Genomic DNA, 15,392 nt, shown 5'->3' on the forward strand with positions numbered 1-15,392 from the left:
ACTGATACAATATCCATGAAAAAAATTAAATAATCGTGAATCTGAATTTTATTTAAATTTATTAAACTGGCTTGGTACAGCATTTTGCTTTTAGATCAGTTGAACTATCTTCCTTTGCTATTCTTTTTTCCATTCTTTCCTTTTCCATTCCTATATCCCACATCTCTGGCGTCACGGCGAGGCAAAATGGCGGGCTCCTGCACACCTGTTTGTACACAAAGACAATTCAAAGTGTTACATTGCAAGAGAAATACTGAATAATGAATACACAAAAAGAACACTAGCACACTAGAATCAGAGAGCTTGAGCCCAGGGCCAAACCAGAGTGTAGAGTAGGAGAGTAGCGACACGCTTTGATCTCGCCGCAAAGCGGGTGCCTTATGGGCTATAGTTCCAAACATTGCTCCTATGGCTGGAACTATCCCATTGAGATAGAATGAGCACTTCCCGCATTCCATTAAGTCAACGCTAGTGTCGCCACTCTCTTACTATATTACTCTGGCCCAAACGAACACAACTCAAAATACGCTACAGTAGCTCTACCAAGAGACAAAGCAATTCTACACTGACAGGAACACTTTGTGGTCCACTTGTGTCAAACCCCAGGACAAAATGTGCGTAAACAGAAATGGACAGAATCTGATAATGATGATTAGTTAGGAGAACCAATTAATATATTAAAGGGATATTTCACTTTCAAAAAAAACTTTTGGTGATTTTATCATCGTACTCAGGCTTATGTGACAGTTGCTTGATTCAGAATTTAGATATTTAATATTCATTTTAACTCGTTAAAATGACTTGTTTAAGACAAATGGAGATCAAATCAAATCAATGGCAGTACCTGCATCAATGGCAGCAGGCGGGCAGCATGGCAGCATAATCGCCTCTTGGACTGCATGCTGTTCATTCCATGGGAAGGGAGCTGCGTTTCACACAACATAAAGGAGGAAGGAATTAAAGGTCTGTTATTATCATCCATAAATATCAGGCATATTCGAGAGATGACTTCCGCACACCCGGTTCGATTTTATAGCAGGTGCGTATAGGTCCTGGCGGAACAGCAAACGTTTTAAGGACAAGGGCTTTCTCCCCCCTTTGGGACAGATTACTAGACACCCGAATAGGTTGATCATTCACTTTTAAAAACATCCTGTTCTACGAGTCTACAACAAGTATTGATAGAATGATTAGAAACATTCGGGCAAATTGTGCTCTTAGGTTTAAAATGATTCGCAGCCAAAGCTCCACTAGGCGTGGGAGTTTTGGAGAAAAAATGTTTCAATTTGATCTGGCGAAAACATTTACAAAGGTCTACCTTGAGGCCAAACGAGTTGACCCCACTAGAGTTTGATACAAAGGACAATCCTTTTGATAACACTGAAACTTGGTCATTCGACAGTTCTTTTGTGGATATATTTATTATCGTCTCTTGGAGTGCGTGTCCATGGACGGCGCCCTTTTCCTGGAGGCGCGCTTGCCCCGCCTGCACCTTTTTGTCTTGGGTGGTGGGGTGGATGGGGTGGGTCCATGGATGAATATTCCATGAAACGGTGTCGGGGGGGGGGGGGGGGGGGGTGAAGCTGGTTTAGTGCTGATAATTTTCAGCGTCTCTCTTGTACTTCTTTAGTTTCTTGATATGTTCCTTCTCTTTGTATTTAGAATAGATTCAAACTCTGTACTGAATTTACTGTGGAGCTCAGTCTCATGCGTTTCTATCTCAGTTTTGACTAACTGAGCCTCGGCAGTTGTTTGCTCAATTACGAGAAGCATTAAGTCAAAAGAGCACTATATTTTTTTTATGTTTTTTGTGTGGCTTTCGCCTTTATTTTATAATTTTTTTATGGAGGGACAGACAGTAGGCTGACAGGAAATGGGGAGAGAGATGGGGGGAAGACATGCAGTAAAGGCCGTCGGGATCGGGAGTCGAACCCGCGGCACACTGCCAGACTGGATTACCAGCCAAGGTGCCTGGACCGCACAGCCACGGCCCAGGCCAGCAGACGCTCTTAATCCAGAGCGATTTACAGTAAGCAAGAACCACACATGGTACTAGAGGCCTAATACATCAAATGCATAGAAATAGTCATCAATAACCATAAGCAAGCTTAGACGCTAACATCCCGTCTAACAGTGAATATTTGTACAATGAAACTACGCATTAGAGTGGAACCACATTGGTTTCATTTGTACACTCAGGGCAGTATTATGCGTGTCTTAAGTACCAGGTCTTATTACTTAACTTAAGACCTGGAGGCGTGATCAATGCCATTTGGCTATTCTGAGTGGCCAAACAGCATTGCCCACGCCTCCAGGTCTTAAGTTAAGTCATAAGACCTGCTACTTAAGACACGCATAATACTGCCCTCAGAGTTAAAGTAATAGGATTTTACAGTGTAGTTTGGGGTCCCAGAGATTAAAAAACAACAACAACAACAACAACTGGAGGTTCTGAACCCTTCTGAATCAGTGTTGATTTCGTCGACTAAAACTATGACAACAAATGTTTGTTGACTACCTTCGTTCACTGACGAAAACTAAATGGAAATTAAATGAAAAATAAAGATGACTAAAACTTAAGACTAAATATATTGACAATTTTGTCAACAAATACAAACTAAACTAAAATGTTAGGAAGGGACTAGTGGACCAGTATAAGTCATTGTACACTTGGTTGCATCACAACGGCTGCGTGTTGTGAGCTTGTAGATCTGCTATAAAACATTGCGACGCCAAAACCAATTTTAGTCGACTAAATCACCTGTAGATTTAGTCGACTAAAACAAGACTAACACTAACACATTCCAGCTAGGTGACTACAATAAATTGCTGTCAAAATCAATACTGTTCTGATAATGTTCTCTGTACTATACCTGCTCTGTGGACCAGAAGGACCACCAAGGCCATGGAGACCAGCATACTCATCTGCATCTACAGTTCATAATGAAGAAAACATTAAAACGTTACATTTATGTTCTGAGCAGATGCAGAAATGTAATTTTCAGACAGTCATTGTGTTGATCTCGTCGGCTAAAATGGGGGGGGAACATTTTCGATGACGTCCCACCGGACGCTCCCAGCCTGTGGAGCGATGCAATCGGTTTTGATATCAATATTCTCCGTCCTTTTGATCAATCTCCGTCTTGAACGGATTCAACGGGTCACCACTTTTTGGCATAAGCAAGCTAAGAACCTTACATCCAGTACAATAGTAGAATATAATAGAATATATGTATACACAACAGAGGGCTATGTCTACCTAAATGGCATACGTTTATAGCCTTTGCATACGACTGTAAGGTCGTCTAGGCTAGTGCATTATATAAAACCATATCAAAGTGAACAGAAGATGTACTTACCATTCAAACTTGTGTTTGTCCTGTTGGCTGGTTGCTTCTGAGATGAATGAATCAACATCAGGATGTGACAACACAGAATGAGGAGCTGGACTTATAAAGGCCGAACAGAAGCCAAAATATATGACCTAACATAACAGGATCTGACCTTCAGGTTGTTCAGGTCAGTCTGCCCACTACACTAGTAGTACTTTTATTTAATGTATTGTCCTGCCTAATTGGGCTACGGCTCCTGGCGCTGCGTTGCTCTGTGTGTGTGTGTGTGTGTGTGTGTGTGTGTGTGTGTGTGTGTGTGTGTGTGTGTGTGTGTGTGTGTGTGTGTGTGTGTGTGTGTGTATAACTGAACTGTAAACTGCTGCTGTATGTCCATTGTTTATCCTATAGATTATTTGACACACTACTACTGTTCCCTCTGCACTGTCTATCTATTGTATATTTTATTTACCTTGCTTTTTATTTTATACACTATAGAGCGTCACAGTCCCGCCCCCTACCCTGGACCAGGAAATGATTCTCCGTTCATTTTCCTCATAGACATTTCAGAAAGTATTTATTTAAAGACGTTTACGCCGCGGACAAAGCCAACTCGAGTCGTGACAAATCATGACGACAAACACAATTTTTGGGGCCGAAAAAATAATTAGAAAGAAGAAAAAACACTTTTTTTGTTGTTTTTCTTCTTTGTAATTATTTGTTTGGTCCAAAATATTGTTTGTGTTGTCATGAGTTGTCACGACTCGAGTTGGCTTTGTCCGCGGCGTAATCGTCTTTAAATAAATACTTTAAGAAATGTCTATGGGAAAAATGCATTGGGTTTCATTTCCTGGTCCATGGTAGGGGCGGACTGCGACGCTCTACAGTTGGAGGCCATCGATATTGTCCTTTTCTTTTTGCTGAGGTTTGCGTGATCTGCGCAAAAGGACAGTTAACCCATTTTGGGCGGGAACCCCTTTTGGTCTTTTAAACATTATGTTATAATTTAGCTATTGAAAAATAGCAGATCTACAAGCCACTGAGTGGCGCGCTACGAGCTTTGTAGGTCTGCTATTTTTGAAAAAACGTGAAAATATTTATTTCAGAAAACTGGAGGATTTAGAAGGATTCTTTTTTTTATTTTGAGGTCAGGCCTAAATGGGTCAAATGATAAGGGACAATATCGGTGGCACCCAACTGTATATACACGATACGCATTAACTTTGCTTCATTTCCGCGCAAATTATGTGTAGTTAAAAAAGGTTACTTCAAGCAGAAAATGGAACAATAGATCAAAGCGATCGAAGCGATCTAGATTTGATAGTAGGTCTAAGACATTTTTAGTCATCATAGTATCAGAGATTAAAATAGGGTGCATTTTTCATCCCAAAACACAGTTTATAGTTAAGGGACGCAATAAAACAACGACCTCTGCATCTTATTCTAGTTTATTTTGCTAGCTTTAGTTATAATAATCATTTCTTCTTCTGTTTTCTACATGAATATAACCACATTATAACCATATCAAATGAAATTGTAGTTAAATGCTGCAATTTGTAAAAATATGACTCCTAACGTCGTTGAAGTGAGACTCATAAAATGTCCCTGGGAATCATCTAAAAGACCATCCCTGCATCCTGGGACTCATTACATTGAAAACCTATTTACATCACTGTCATAGCATAGTTTATATTTATAGTCTTCGGCTGTGAAAAAAGGTAGTCGACGGACATAGTTTTATTCGGGCGAAATCAACACTGCTCCTGAGTGAGAGGAGGAGGAGGGAGTGGGAGGTCAGATGGAGAATCAGAGCAGCAGGAGTGTTACCGACTACATACTGAGCTCACTGAAAACAGAGCTGAGCCCAGAAGGCAAAAGCTGTGGATCTACTGGTCAACCTTCATTCCAACTCTCTTTTTACTGTATGGTCAGGAAATGGTCATGACCCCGTGACCTATGACCTGTGACACGTGAGTTCTCTCAGGAGTCAGAACTAATAAAAGATACAGGCTAAACGGCACGCACGCACGCACGCACGCACGCACGCACGCACGCACGCACGCACGCACGCACGCACGCACGCACGCACGCACGCACGCACGCACGCACGCACGCACGCACGCACGCACGCACGCACGCACGCACGCACGCACGCACGCACGCACGCACGCACGCACACACACACACACACACACACACACACACACACACACACACACACACACACACACACACACACACACACACACACACACACACACACACACACACACACACACACACACACACACACACTTCTCCGCCTCATTCTGTTTTCATTTACTCGTTACTCTGACTAGCTTCAATCATGTAGTCTGCAGACACCTGGTGTCTGGCAGCCCTCTCAAGGAAGGGTTTTGGAACGTCAGTTTGTTTAGCTTGTACTCTCGTCCGCAGCATCAGAAAGCATTTTCAACACCGACTCTGTTTGACCAGAATGGAACAGCTAGAGCCTTTCTTCATTAGTATCATCGGTGACACCTGTGAAAGAAGTATAGCAGGGAAGGGGGCCTGAGTTCTTTTCAAAATGGCGTATGTGTCCAGAGCCAATTGGCCCTGATCATCCTGAGCTCTGGCCATTCTGGATAAAACGATGTACTGTATGAGAACGTTTATGAAGTAGGAGTAACCTCATTCCCAGGCAGGGGAGCGTACCTGTTCCCCAGGTTCTATGTTCCCCACCATGCAAAAAAGGTTCTTTGTTCCCCACTTAGAATAAACCTAAACCTAAACCAGAAACCTAACCTAGTAATTTTTAGTAATTCTAAAGACTAAAAGCATTTTAGCAACTTAGTCTTAGTGTTACTTTTAGTAGCAAATTCTGATTCAAGCTCAGTCTTTGAACAATCCATTGAACTTTAGGCCTGCCTAGGCTACTTAAACTATCTAGTCGTAGCCAACTAAAAATTAACACTGGCATAAAATAAAATGCTCAGACTCTTCAACAAAGATGGCAAAAACAAACATTCTTTGTTCTGTACTTATACATACTATACAATTGTACTATAAACCAGAAACCTAACGCTAACCCTAAATCCTAAGGTAAGTGGGGAACATAGAACCTGGGGAATATAGAACCTGGGGAACATAGAACCTGGGGAACATAGAACCTGGGGAACATAGAAACTGGGGAACATAGCACCTGGGGAACATAGAACCTGGGGAACATATAACCTGGGGAACATAGAACCTGGGGAACATAGAACCTGGGGAACATATAACCTGGGGAACATAGAACCTGGGGAACATAGAACCTGGGGAACAGAACCTGGGGAACATAGCACCTGGGGAACATAGCACCTGGGGAACATAGAACCTGGGGAACATAGAACCTGGGGAACATAGAACCTGGGGAACATAGCACCTGGGGAACATAGCACCTGGGGAACATAGAACCTGGGGAACATAGGGATGACCCCCCCAGGCAGCTGTAATACCAATCGATCAAAGTCTCAACAGGTAGTGCAAAGCCGATGAGTTCTACAAAGCAATCGATTACCTTATAGTATTACATCTGATAGCTCCGTATCGGAGTTAGAACATCTTCTTAATTGTCTCCACCAGGCCGAAGGCATGGGGAGAGAGTATGTTTTGCACTCCGTCCGTGTGTGTGTGTGTGTGTGTGTGTGTCCGTCCGTCCTTCCGTCCGTCCGTTACCAGCTAATCTCCGCCACCGTTGGACCGATCCATGCCAAACTTTGCACACACACTCCCTGGATGCCAACGACAAACCTCTGCCCCAAATATTCTTCAACAGCCTGTTGTAGCGCCCCCATGAGGCCGATTTAGGCAAAACACATTTCTGTAGATTACTCGTGCACATTTTATCCATACATCACACAATTCGGTATACACTATCTCCATAGTCATGTGATCAACACGGATCTGCACCATTTCCCATCTTCCATCCTGATTGACTAAGATTGGCTTCCAAAGCTCACATGATTGGTCCGTTTCGAACAAAATGCCACAAATCACAAACACAGTGTGCAATTTCCGTGAAATTATACACGCACATTTCCACTAGGCTGAGGATGACATGCCACTAATTTTTTTCCAAATCAGACTCATGGTGGCGCTATAACAGGCCAATTCCTGTTTTTAGCTATAACTGCATCAATCTGTATACAACTTATGTATGCGCACTCCCTAGAGGCCATGGAAAAACATTTTCCCTGCATCCCTCCACATCTGCCGGTTATAGCGCCACCATGAGGCCGATTTCTGCAAAACACATTGCTTATGTTAGTCGCGCAGATTTCATCCAAATCTCACGCAAATCGGTACACATGATCTCTGTAGTCATGTGATCAAGACGAGTCTGTTGGATTTCTCAGATTCTATACTGATTGGCTAACATTGCCTTCCAAAGTTTTCAGGAGTGGCCCGTTTCGTTCAAAATGCTGCACAATGCTGCACATTCTATCCTCAGAGATGCTATGAGTGATCTGGCTCTGCATTTCCTCAACAAAATGAAGAAAATTGTTGCAAAAAACAAACAAAAAAACATGTTTATATTACTCCTAAACATTTTGCCAAACATCTCACACAGTCCTATCCTCCTGGTGGAGACCTCAGACCTGTGCCCAGAAGGGCACTTTTTCTAGTTATCCACTGAAACCGTATGTACTACAATAACCGTACAACATATTCTCAGTCTGTTCTCATTATGTCCAAAACTGTTAAGCCGCGTTGACACCAAGGAAGCTAGAAGCAGCTTCTTGCTTCGTGCTCCCATGTTATCTCTATGCATACCAGCGTTTTCGTTTTGAAGCTAGGAATGAATAGCTTTTTTTTCTAGCTTCCTTTGGTGTCGAGCTACCCTCCCCGGTAGAAAACAGCGGAAAATGTGCAATTGTGTAACTACAAATTCTAATACCCTAAATCCACAAATCTAATAAAAATCCATTGTCATTTAAGGAGTCTGCACATCCAGTGGTGCCCCTCTGGTGCTTGCGGTTATGTTTAGGTTAGGGTTAGAGATAGGGATAGTAATTTCGGAACAATGAACCTTCTGACTAATGACACGGCACCGGTGTCTAGGGGGTGCGCGACATGAAAAGGCTAATGGTGGTGCTATGGTTTTATTTGAAATATATTAACATATTATGCCAATGATACGTGATACAGAATATAGCCTATCCTGCATATATATGCCATATTCAGGTTAGTGTGCATATATGTGGATAAATAGGAAATATATGTCTCTATATACTGTAGCTTATGGGGGGGGGGGGATTGTCAGCAAGGTTGGGAGGTAACAGGGGGGTGCATGGCCAAAGATGTTTGGGAACCGCTGAGTATGCGATTGTGTTTTTGTCAGTTATATGTGTTTATTTGTCAATTTGTGGGATTGGGCCCCATGGGGATGGCTGATAGTTAGTGTGCAGTCACACCCTGGCCTGGTGTGTCAAAGAAGTAACTGGACCCAGAACTAACACAGAACACACCTGTTTGTGCATCGATGCAACAAACAGGCCAGGGTGAATCTTTCCCACAGACGTTCAGCCCTCTGTCACAACAGGTTGGGTGATCTGCTGTTTTTCGTACTGTTTATTGACTTGTGGCTGTACCGTTGGCGTTCGCACACCACCAAGGAATGGCACGCACGTTTGTGGCTACGTTGGAAATGAAGAGAGCTTTTGTCCTAAAAAAAAAAAACCCTGGCTGTCATCTGTCCTTCAATGAGCCAGTTATTTATCCCTTTGTTTACTGTTTACTTAACCCATTCAGGCCTGACGTCGAAATTTAAAAAAAAAAGTTTTCTAAATCATGACAATTTTCGGAAAGATTTGAGGCACATTTTAACGATTTTTCAAAAATAGCAGACCTACAAGTTCATAGCGCGCCACTCGGTGGCACGCTATGAGCTTGTAGATCTGCTATTTTTCAATAGCTAAATTATAACATAATGTTTAAAACACCAAAAGGGGTTCCCGCCCAAAATGGGTTAAGTACATTCTTTGAGTGTCTGTACTTTAGTTGGGTATTTTGCATTTTTTTTGGATACTCTCCCCTCTACGACATTCCAAAGACAAATTTAGTCCAGCACATTTCTAGGAAACATAGGCCTACATTATGAATGAATAACTTAAAATATAGTGGAAATAGCAGATCACAGTTGCATGATGATGATGGTGATGATGACACATTGTGAGCTTGTAGATCTGCTATTTCACTATTATTATGTATGTTTTTTGGGGGAAGTTTCTGGAAAGTATTTTGGGGGAAAACGTCAACATTTTTACGCAGCAATGCACCGATATCAAAAAGAAAATGCACTTTGTATTTTGTACATTTGAATAGCTACTGTAGTATGTTTTTAAAACGCAAGCACCCTAGTAGTAGTAGTAGTAGCTTGTAGATCTGCTATTTTCAATAGATTTTGTACACAGTACACAGAGGGCGACTGTGGCTCAAGAGGTAGAGCAGGTTGTCCAATGATCCATGGGTCGGCGGTTCGAATCCCGGCTCATCCTGTCTACATGTCGAAGTGTCCTTGGGCAAGACACTGAACCCCAAATTGCTCCCGATGTGCTGGTTGGTACCTTGCATGGCTTCCGCTGCAATCGGTGTGTGAATGTGTGTGTGAATGGGTGAATGTAATGCACAATCTATGTACAGCGCCTTGGATAAAGGCGCTATATAAATGCACCATTTACCATTTACCATTTACAGTTTGAACTTGTGAAATGGCACATTCTGCGCAATGAGTACTTTTACATTTTCAATTCCGTACTTTTACTTGTAACAAAGTACTTCTAAATTGCAGTATTGGTACTTTTACTTAAGTAAAACAATTGAGTACTTTTTCCACCGCTGGTCTCAAGTTAAGACTGTTCTCATTATGTCCAAAACTGTTACTTTTCAGGGTTCAAATTGAAAAGAAGCAAATGTAGCAGACATTCGTCGGAGCAACTTTCACCTGTTGCGGAGTCATTTGGTTTTGTTTATTTGTTTATTTATCTATGTACTTATGTTAAATATTGTTTGTTTGTTTGTTTGTTTGTTTATTTATTATATATTCATCTACTTTGTTGTTGTTGTTGTTGCTCGCAGGGGCGGCCTTAGGAACCTGGAGGCCCATTTCATGACCAAATGAGGCCCCCATATATACCTATGACATAATTATTCTGTTGATACAGGCGTATTGACACATAGTTTTGACTGTTCAACACCTCTGTCGTCCCTTCACAATAAAGTGTCCCAATGCCGCACATTTTACCCATAGGTTATTAACAGGAAATAGGTGTAACTTAACAGCGTGGGAGAGAGCAAGGCAGCGAGTGAGCGAGAGAGAGATAGAGAGAGAGAGGGCCAAGGGTGGTGGTGTGGGGGGGGGGGGGTGTGTTGAATGACGCCTGGCGGTCAGTCGTAGCTCGGAGGCCCCCCCTGAGGGTGGAGGCCCGTTTCAATTGAAACTGGTGAAACATAGCTATTAAAGGCCTCCTATGGTTGCTTGTGTCACCGTCCTTTTGTGTGTGTGTGTGTGTGTGTGTGTGTGTGTGTGTGTGTGATTTACAAGGTGAAGTGTGAAGCGTTGACGCGTTGGGGAGGGGAGGGGCGGGGGGTCATGGCCAGTTGAACAGAGAGTGCATGGTTGTTAATCCTGGCCGGTTTCTCCAGCTCTTATCTCCACCCCTGTGTGTGTGTGTGTGCGTGTGCGTGTGCGTGTGTGCGTGTGCGTGTGTGTGTGTGTATGTGTGAGTGTGTGTGTGTGGGGGGGGGTCATGGCCAGTTGAACAGAGGTGCAACGTGGTTGATGATAATCCAGTCCGGTTTCTCCAGGTCTCATCGCCACCCGTGTCGTTGTTTAATCCAGTCCGGTTTGGCTTCTCTCCAGGTGTTATCTCCTCCCGTGTCGTCATGCATTCCACATTCCATCAGAGCGAGGGTTCCAGTGAGGGTTGACCGCGGTGTCGTCGTCTCTCAAGGTACAAACAAAACCTACCTACCTACCTAAGTACCTACCTACCTACCTAACTACCTACCTACCTACCTATCTACCTAAGTACCTACCTACCTAAGTACCTACCTACCTACCTACCTACCTACCTAAGTACCTACCTACCTACCTACCTACCTACCTACCTATGTACCTACCTACCTACCTACCTACCTACCTACCTATGTACCTACCTACCTACCTACCTACCTACCTATGTACCTACCTACCTACCTACCTACCTATGTACCTACCTACCTACCTACCTACCTAACTACCTATGTACCTACCTACCTACCTACCTACCTACCTACGTACCTACCTACCTACCTACCTACCTACCTACCTACCTAAAGTTACTGTAGATTTACATCAGTATTGTACTAAACACAATTTTAACCCATGACAGTGGTCAGTGGTTCTCAATATTGTCAAGAACCCCAAAAATTATATGTAATAGGCCACCAACCCCCATCTAAAAATATGTTGTTCCCCCAGATGAACCCCAGTTGAACCCCCAGAAGCAAAGATTTGAGTTAAAATCTTTCGCTCTAAAATATCATTATTAAATTCAAGAACCGCTGTCTGTCAGTCAGTCTGTCCCTTCCCTAGCATGGAGCAAGACAGCTGCTCGCCTAGAGCGCCTCCTCACAACGCCACAACGCACGGACAGCCTCACGGAACCTAGCGCCGCACAGCCCTGTCCTCCAACCTCAATCTGCCCCGCATTACACACGCCAAACATTCTAACAATCATCTTAATTACATTCATTTGCGTCCAAAACAACTCATCTCCCCGCAAATCGCGTGTCACCAGCGTCACCAGTGAAATGCATGTTGGGACGGACACTGATAAATACTGGGACACAGTTTTCCGCGCAACATTCCCCTTCAATTCTCCAACGCACCTCCCCTTTTCCATACCACCCCCAGGCAGGCATCAGACCTATACATCAGACCGACAGACCCACACGGGGAAATTGGGAAAACAACTCAGACCCATAGTAGCCTACAGCTACTCTTGCGTCCGTCGACATAACTTCTTCTTTGGGGAAGCGTTGCGTCCAACGCGGGGGTTGCGTCGCACGCACCCAGCGTGGCTGCGTGACACACTGAACAGCTCCATCATAACGGAATGCTTATCTGTCGGGGACTCGGGGTGGCCAAATGGAGACGTTTTCTTAACCGCCTACCGTTAGCACGCAACAACAACAGGGTTTAACTCCACCCGGACGGGGCATTGCCTTGGCAACAGTTACAATACTGTGTACTTTTATATCTGTTGGATCATAACTTAGCCTACTTTTGTGCCCAACCCAACTTCCCAAGACCATCTGTAAACAATTCCCCCCCCTATCAGTAATGTGATCTATTACATCACATTAACCACACTGAACATCATTTGCTGTGCATATATTCAGAACGGGTAAGGACTAGTATATTCAAAGATTTGAGGCACATTTTCACGATTTTTCAAAAATAGCAGACCTAGCGCGGCACTCGTAGCGCGGCACTCGCGCTATGAGCTTGTAGATCTGCTATTTTTCAATAGCTAAAGTATAACAGAATGCTTAAAACACCAAAAGGGGTTCCCGTCCAGAATGGGTTAAGGGGCTTTTACTTTACTTTATTTCAGCATGTCCACTTTTCAATAGTTTATGCTATATTTAATTTATACTTAATACACTATCCATAAACTAATTTGCCATTCTTTAAACCAGTTTAAAATAGTTCAACTATAGCCAATCTACATCGGCACGTTGTGAGCTTGTAAACCAGCTATTTTGAACAATTTTAAAATGTTTTAAAATAGTAAAAAAAAAGGCAAATATGTTTAGCGATAAGGGGTAAGCGGTGACGAAATATATAGCCGTAAATCTCAGAGGCAAATATTGCACCTTTTTTTTTACTCCACTAAAAGTATATGTCCCACTGCAATGCGTTGTGACTCGTGAGCTTGTAAATCTGCTTTTTTTGGTTTGAAACGTTAGTACTTTTCGATGCTAACACTAAATGGAATCCAGGCCTTTTCACGTTCACAGAATATTCTTTTAACCCATTCTGGGCGGGAACCCCTTTTGGTGTTTTAAGCATTATGTTATACTTTAGCTGTCGAAAAATAGCAGATCTACAAGCTCGTAGCGTGGCACTCAGCACTCGGTGCCGCGCTTGTAGATCTGCTATTTTTGAAAAATATATTTTTTAACTCAAATCTTTGCTTCTGGGAGGTCCCTGGAACAACATATTTTCAGATGGGGGTCGGCGGCCAATTACATGTATTTGTGGGCGTCATTGACGTGAAAATGTTTATGAACGACTAACATGGTTTTTTCAGAAAACTGTCAGGATTTAGAAGCCATTTTGTTTTAGAATGTGTCTCAGGTCTAAATGGGTTAACCTCTGCCAACATACCAGATATACATACCAGCAGCACATCTCTGCTGAACCGCGTGATTCTTCTTAACGGATCAACCGCAACGAAGGAGTTGAACCACTTCACAGCCGGCTGGCCGTGGCATCATAATAGGGGCACATGGGCAGGGAAGATTTTAACCCATTTTGGCCTGACCTCGAAATTTAAAAATATTCTTCTAAATCCTCCAGTTTTCTGAAATAAATATTTTCACGATTTTTCAAAAATAGCAGACCTACAAGTTCATAGCGCGCCACTCGGTGGCGCGCTATGAGCTTGTAGATCTGCTATTTTTCAATAGCTAAATGATAACATAATGTTTAAAACACCAAAAGGGGTTCCCGCCCAAAATGGGTTAAGGAAGAGAATGAACATCCGCATACTAGCTTCTAGAGCTCCGAGACTTACTTTATTTAGAGGCAACAAATTGCAACGTTTCGACCTACAAGGTCTTCATCAGGCAAATATCATAATATTATGATATTTCAAACTAGGAACTTTCAAACTAGGAAGGGTATGGCCTGGTCAGCCTGCAATGACATGCATACGATCTGGTCATCCCAGCTTAGTAAGATGTTAAAAGTAAAAATATTTAGGACGACCGTTGAGCCGATTCTACTCTATGGCTCTGAGACATGGACACTTTCAAAGAATGGATGGCACTTACACCCGCCTTCTAATGAGAGCGCAAAATCTGTCTTGGAAGAGCCACCCATCGACTAATCTAATATACGGCAACCTTCCCTGTGTTTCTTCACTAGTCCGATCCAGAAGAAACACAGTTTCCTGGCCACTGCTACAGAGCTGACAATGAGGTTATATCTTCCCTTCTTCTCTGGAGTCCTGCCTCAAAGCAGACCAGAGGTAGAAAACTGTCGTTCCCTGATGTCATCGCTAGGGACACATGCATGATGCATCAGTAAGCAGGAACTGGGGATGGCAATGAAGGACCGGGAAGTCTATGCGGGAGCTAACTATTTCCGTAGACAACGCCCTGGTAACGTCTGTCCCAACAGCCAGGAACCTTGGTGTTGTCCTGGACAGTCAGCTCTCGTTTAAAACTCACATCACAGCTGTCACTCGATCCTGTAGGTTCACACTCTATAACATACGACGAATTAGACCGTTCCTCACCCAGGAATCAGCCCAGCTCCTAATCCAGACAACAGTCTTGTCAAAACTTGACTATTGTAATTCGCTCCTTACTGGCCTACCGGCATGTGCACTTAAGCCTCTCCAACTGATCCAAAACGCCGCAGCTCGTCTGGTCTTCAACCAGCCAAAATTCTCACATGTCTCCCCCCTGCTCCGCTCCCTGCACTGGCTCCCAGTCGCTGCCCGCACAGAATACAAAACTCTGATGCTGGCATTCAAAGCAACCAAAGGTATGGCTCCCCCATATCTTGCAAGCATGATTGAACCCTACAAACCCTCCCGCGCACTCAGATCAGCCAACGCAGGAAAGCTGGAAGTACCCTCACTAAAAACGCCGGGACAACGCTCCACACGTCCCAAACTCTTCTCCCTTCTGGCCCCAAAACTGTGGAATGCACTCCCCGTTGCAATCAGAACTGCAGCATCACTCCCAATCTTCCGCCGTAGTCTGAAGACCCACCTTTTCAGACTCCATCATGGCCCATAGCACTTATCCTACCCCCTTAGATAG

At 43.4% G+C, this 15,392-nt stretch overlaps 1 protein-coding gene across 1 annotated transcript in view; it reads left to right on the forward strand.

Moving 5' to 3' along the window:
- The window catches only part of LOC306926319 (desmocollin 2-like protein), a 68,803-nt gene that overhangs the window by 11,601 nt on the left and 41,810 nt on the right, over positions 1-15,392 (forward strand). Inside the window, exon 2 of the mRNA XM_079505587.1 lies at positions 11,212-11,302. Within this exon, the coding sequence (XP_079361713.1) occupies positions 11,212-11,302 (91 nt within the window). The remainder of the gene's footprint in view (positions 1-11,211; positions 11,303-15,392) is intronic.

The sequence above is a fragment of the Electrona antarctica genome (genome assembly GCF_951216825.1).
Source record: "Electrona antarctica genome assembly, chromosome: 7".
Taxonomy (NCBI): domain Eukaryota; kingdom Metazoa; phylum Chordata; class Actinopteri; order Myctophiformes; family Myctophidae; genus Electrona; species Electrona antarctica.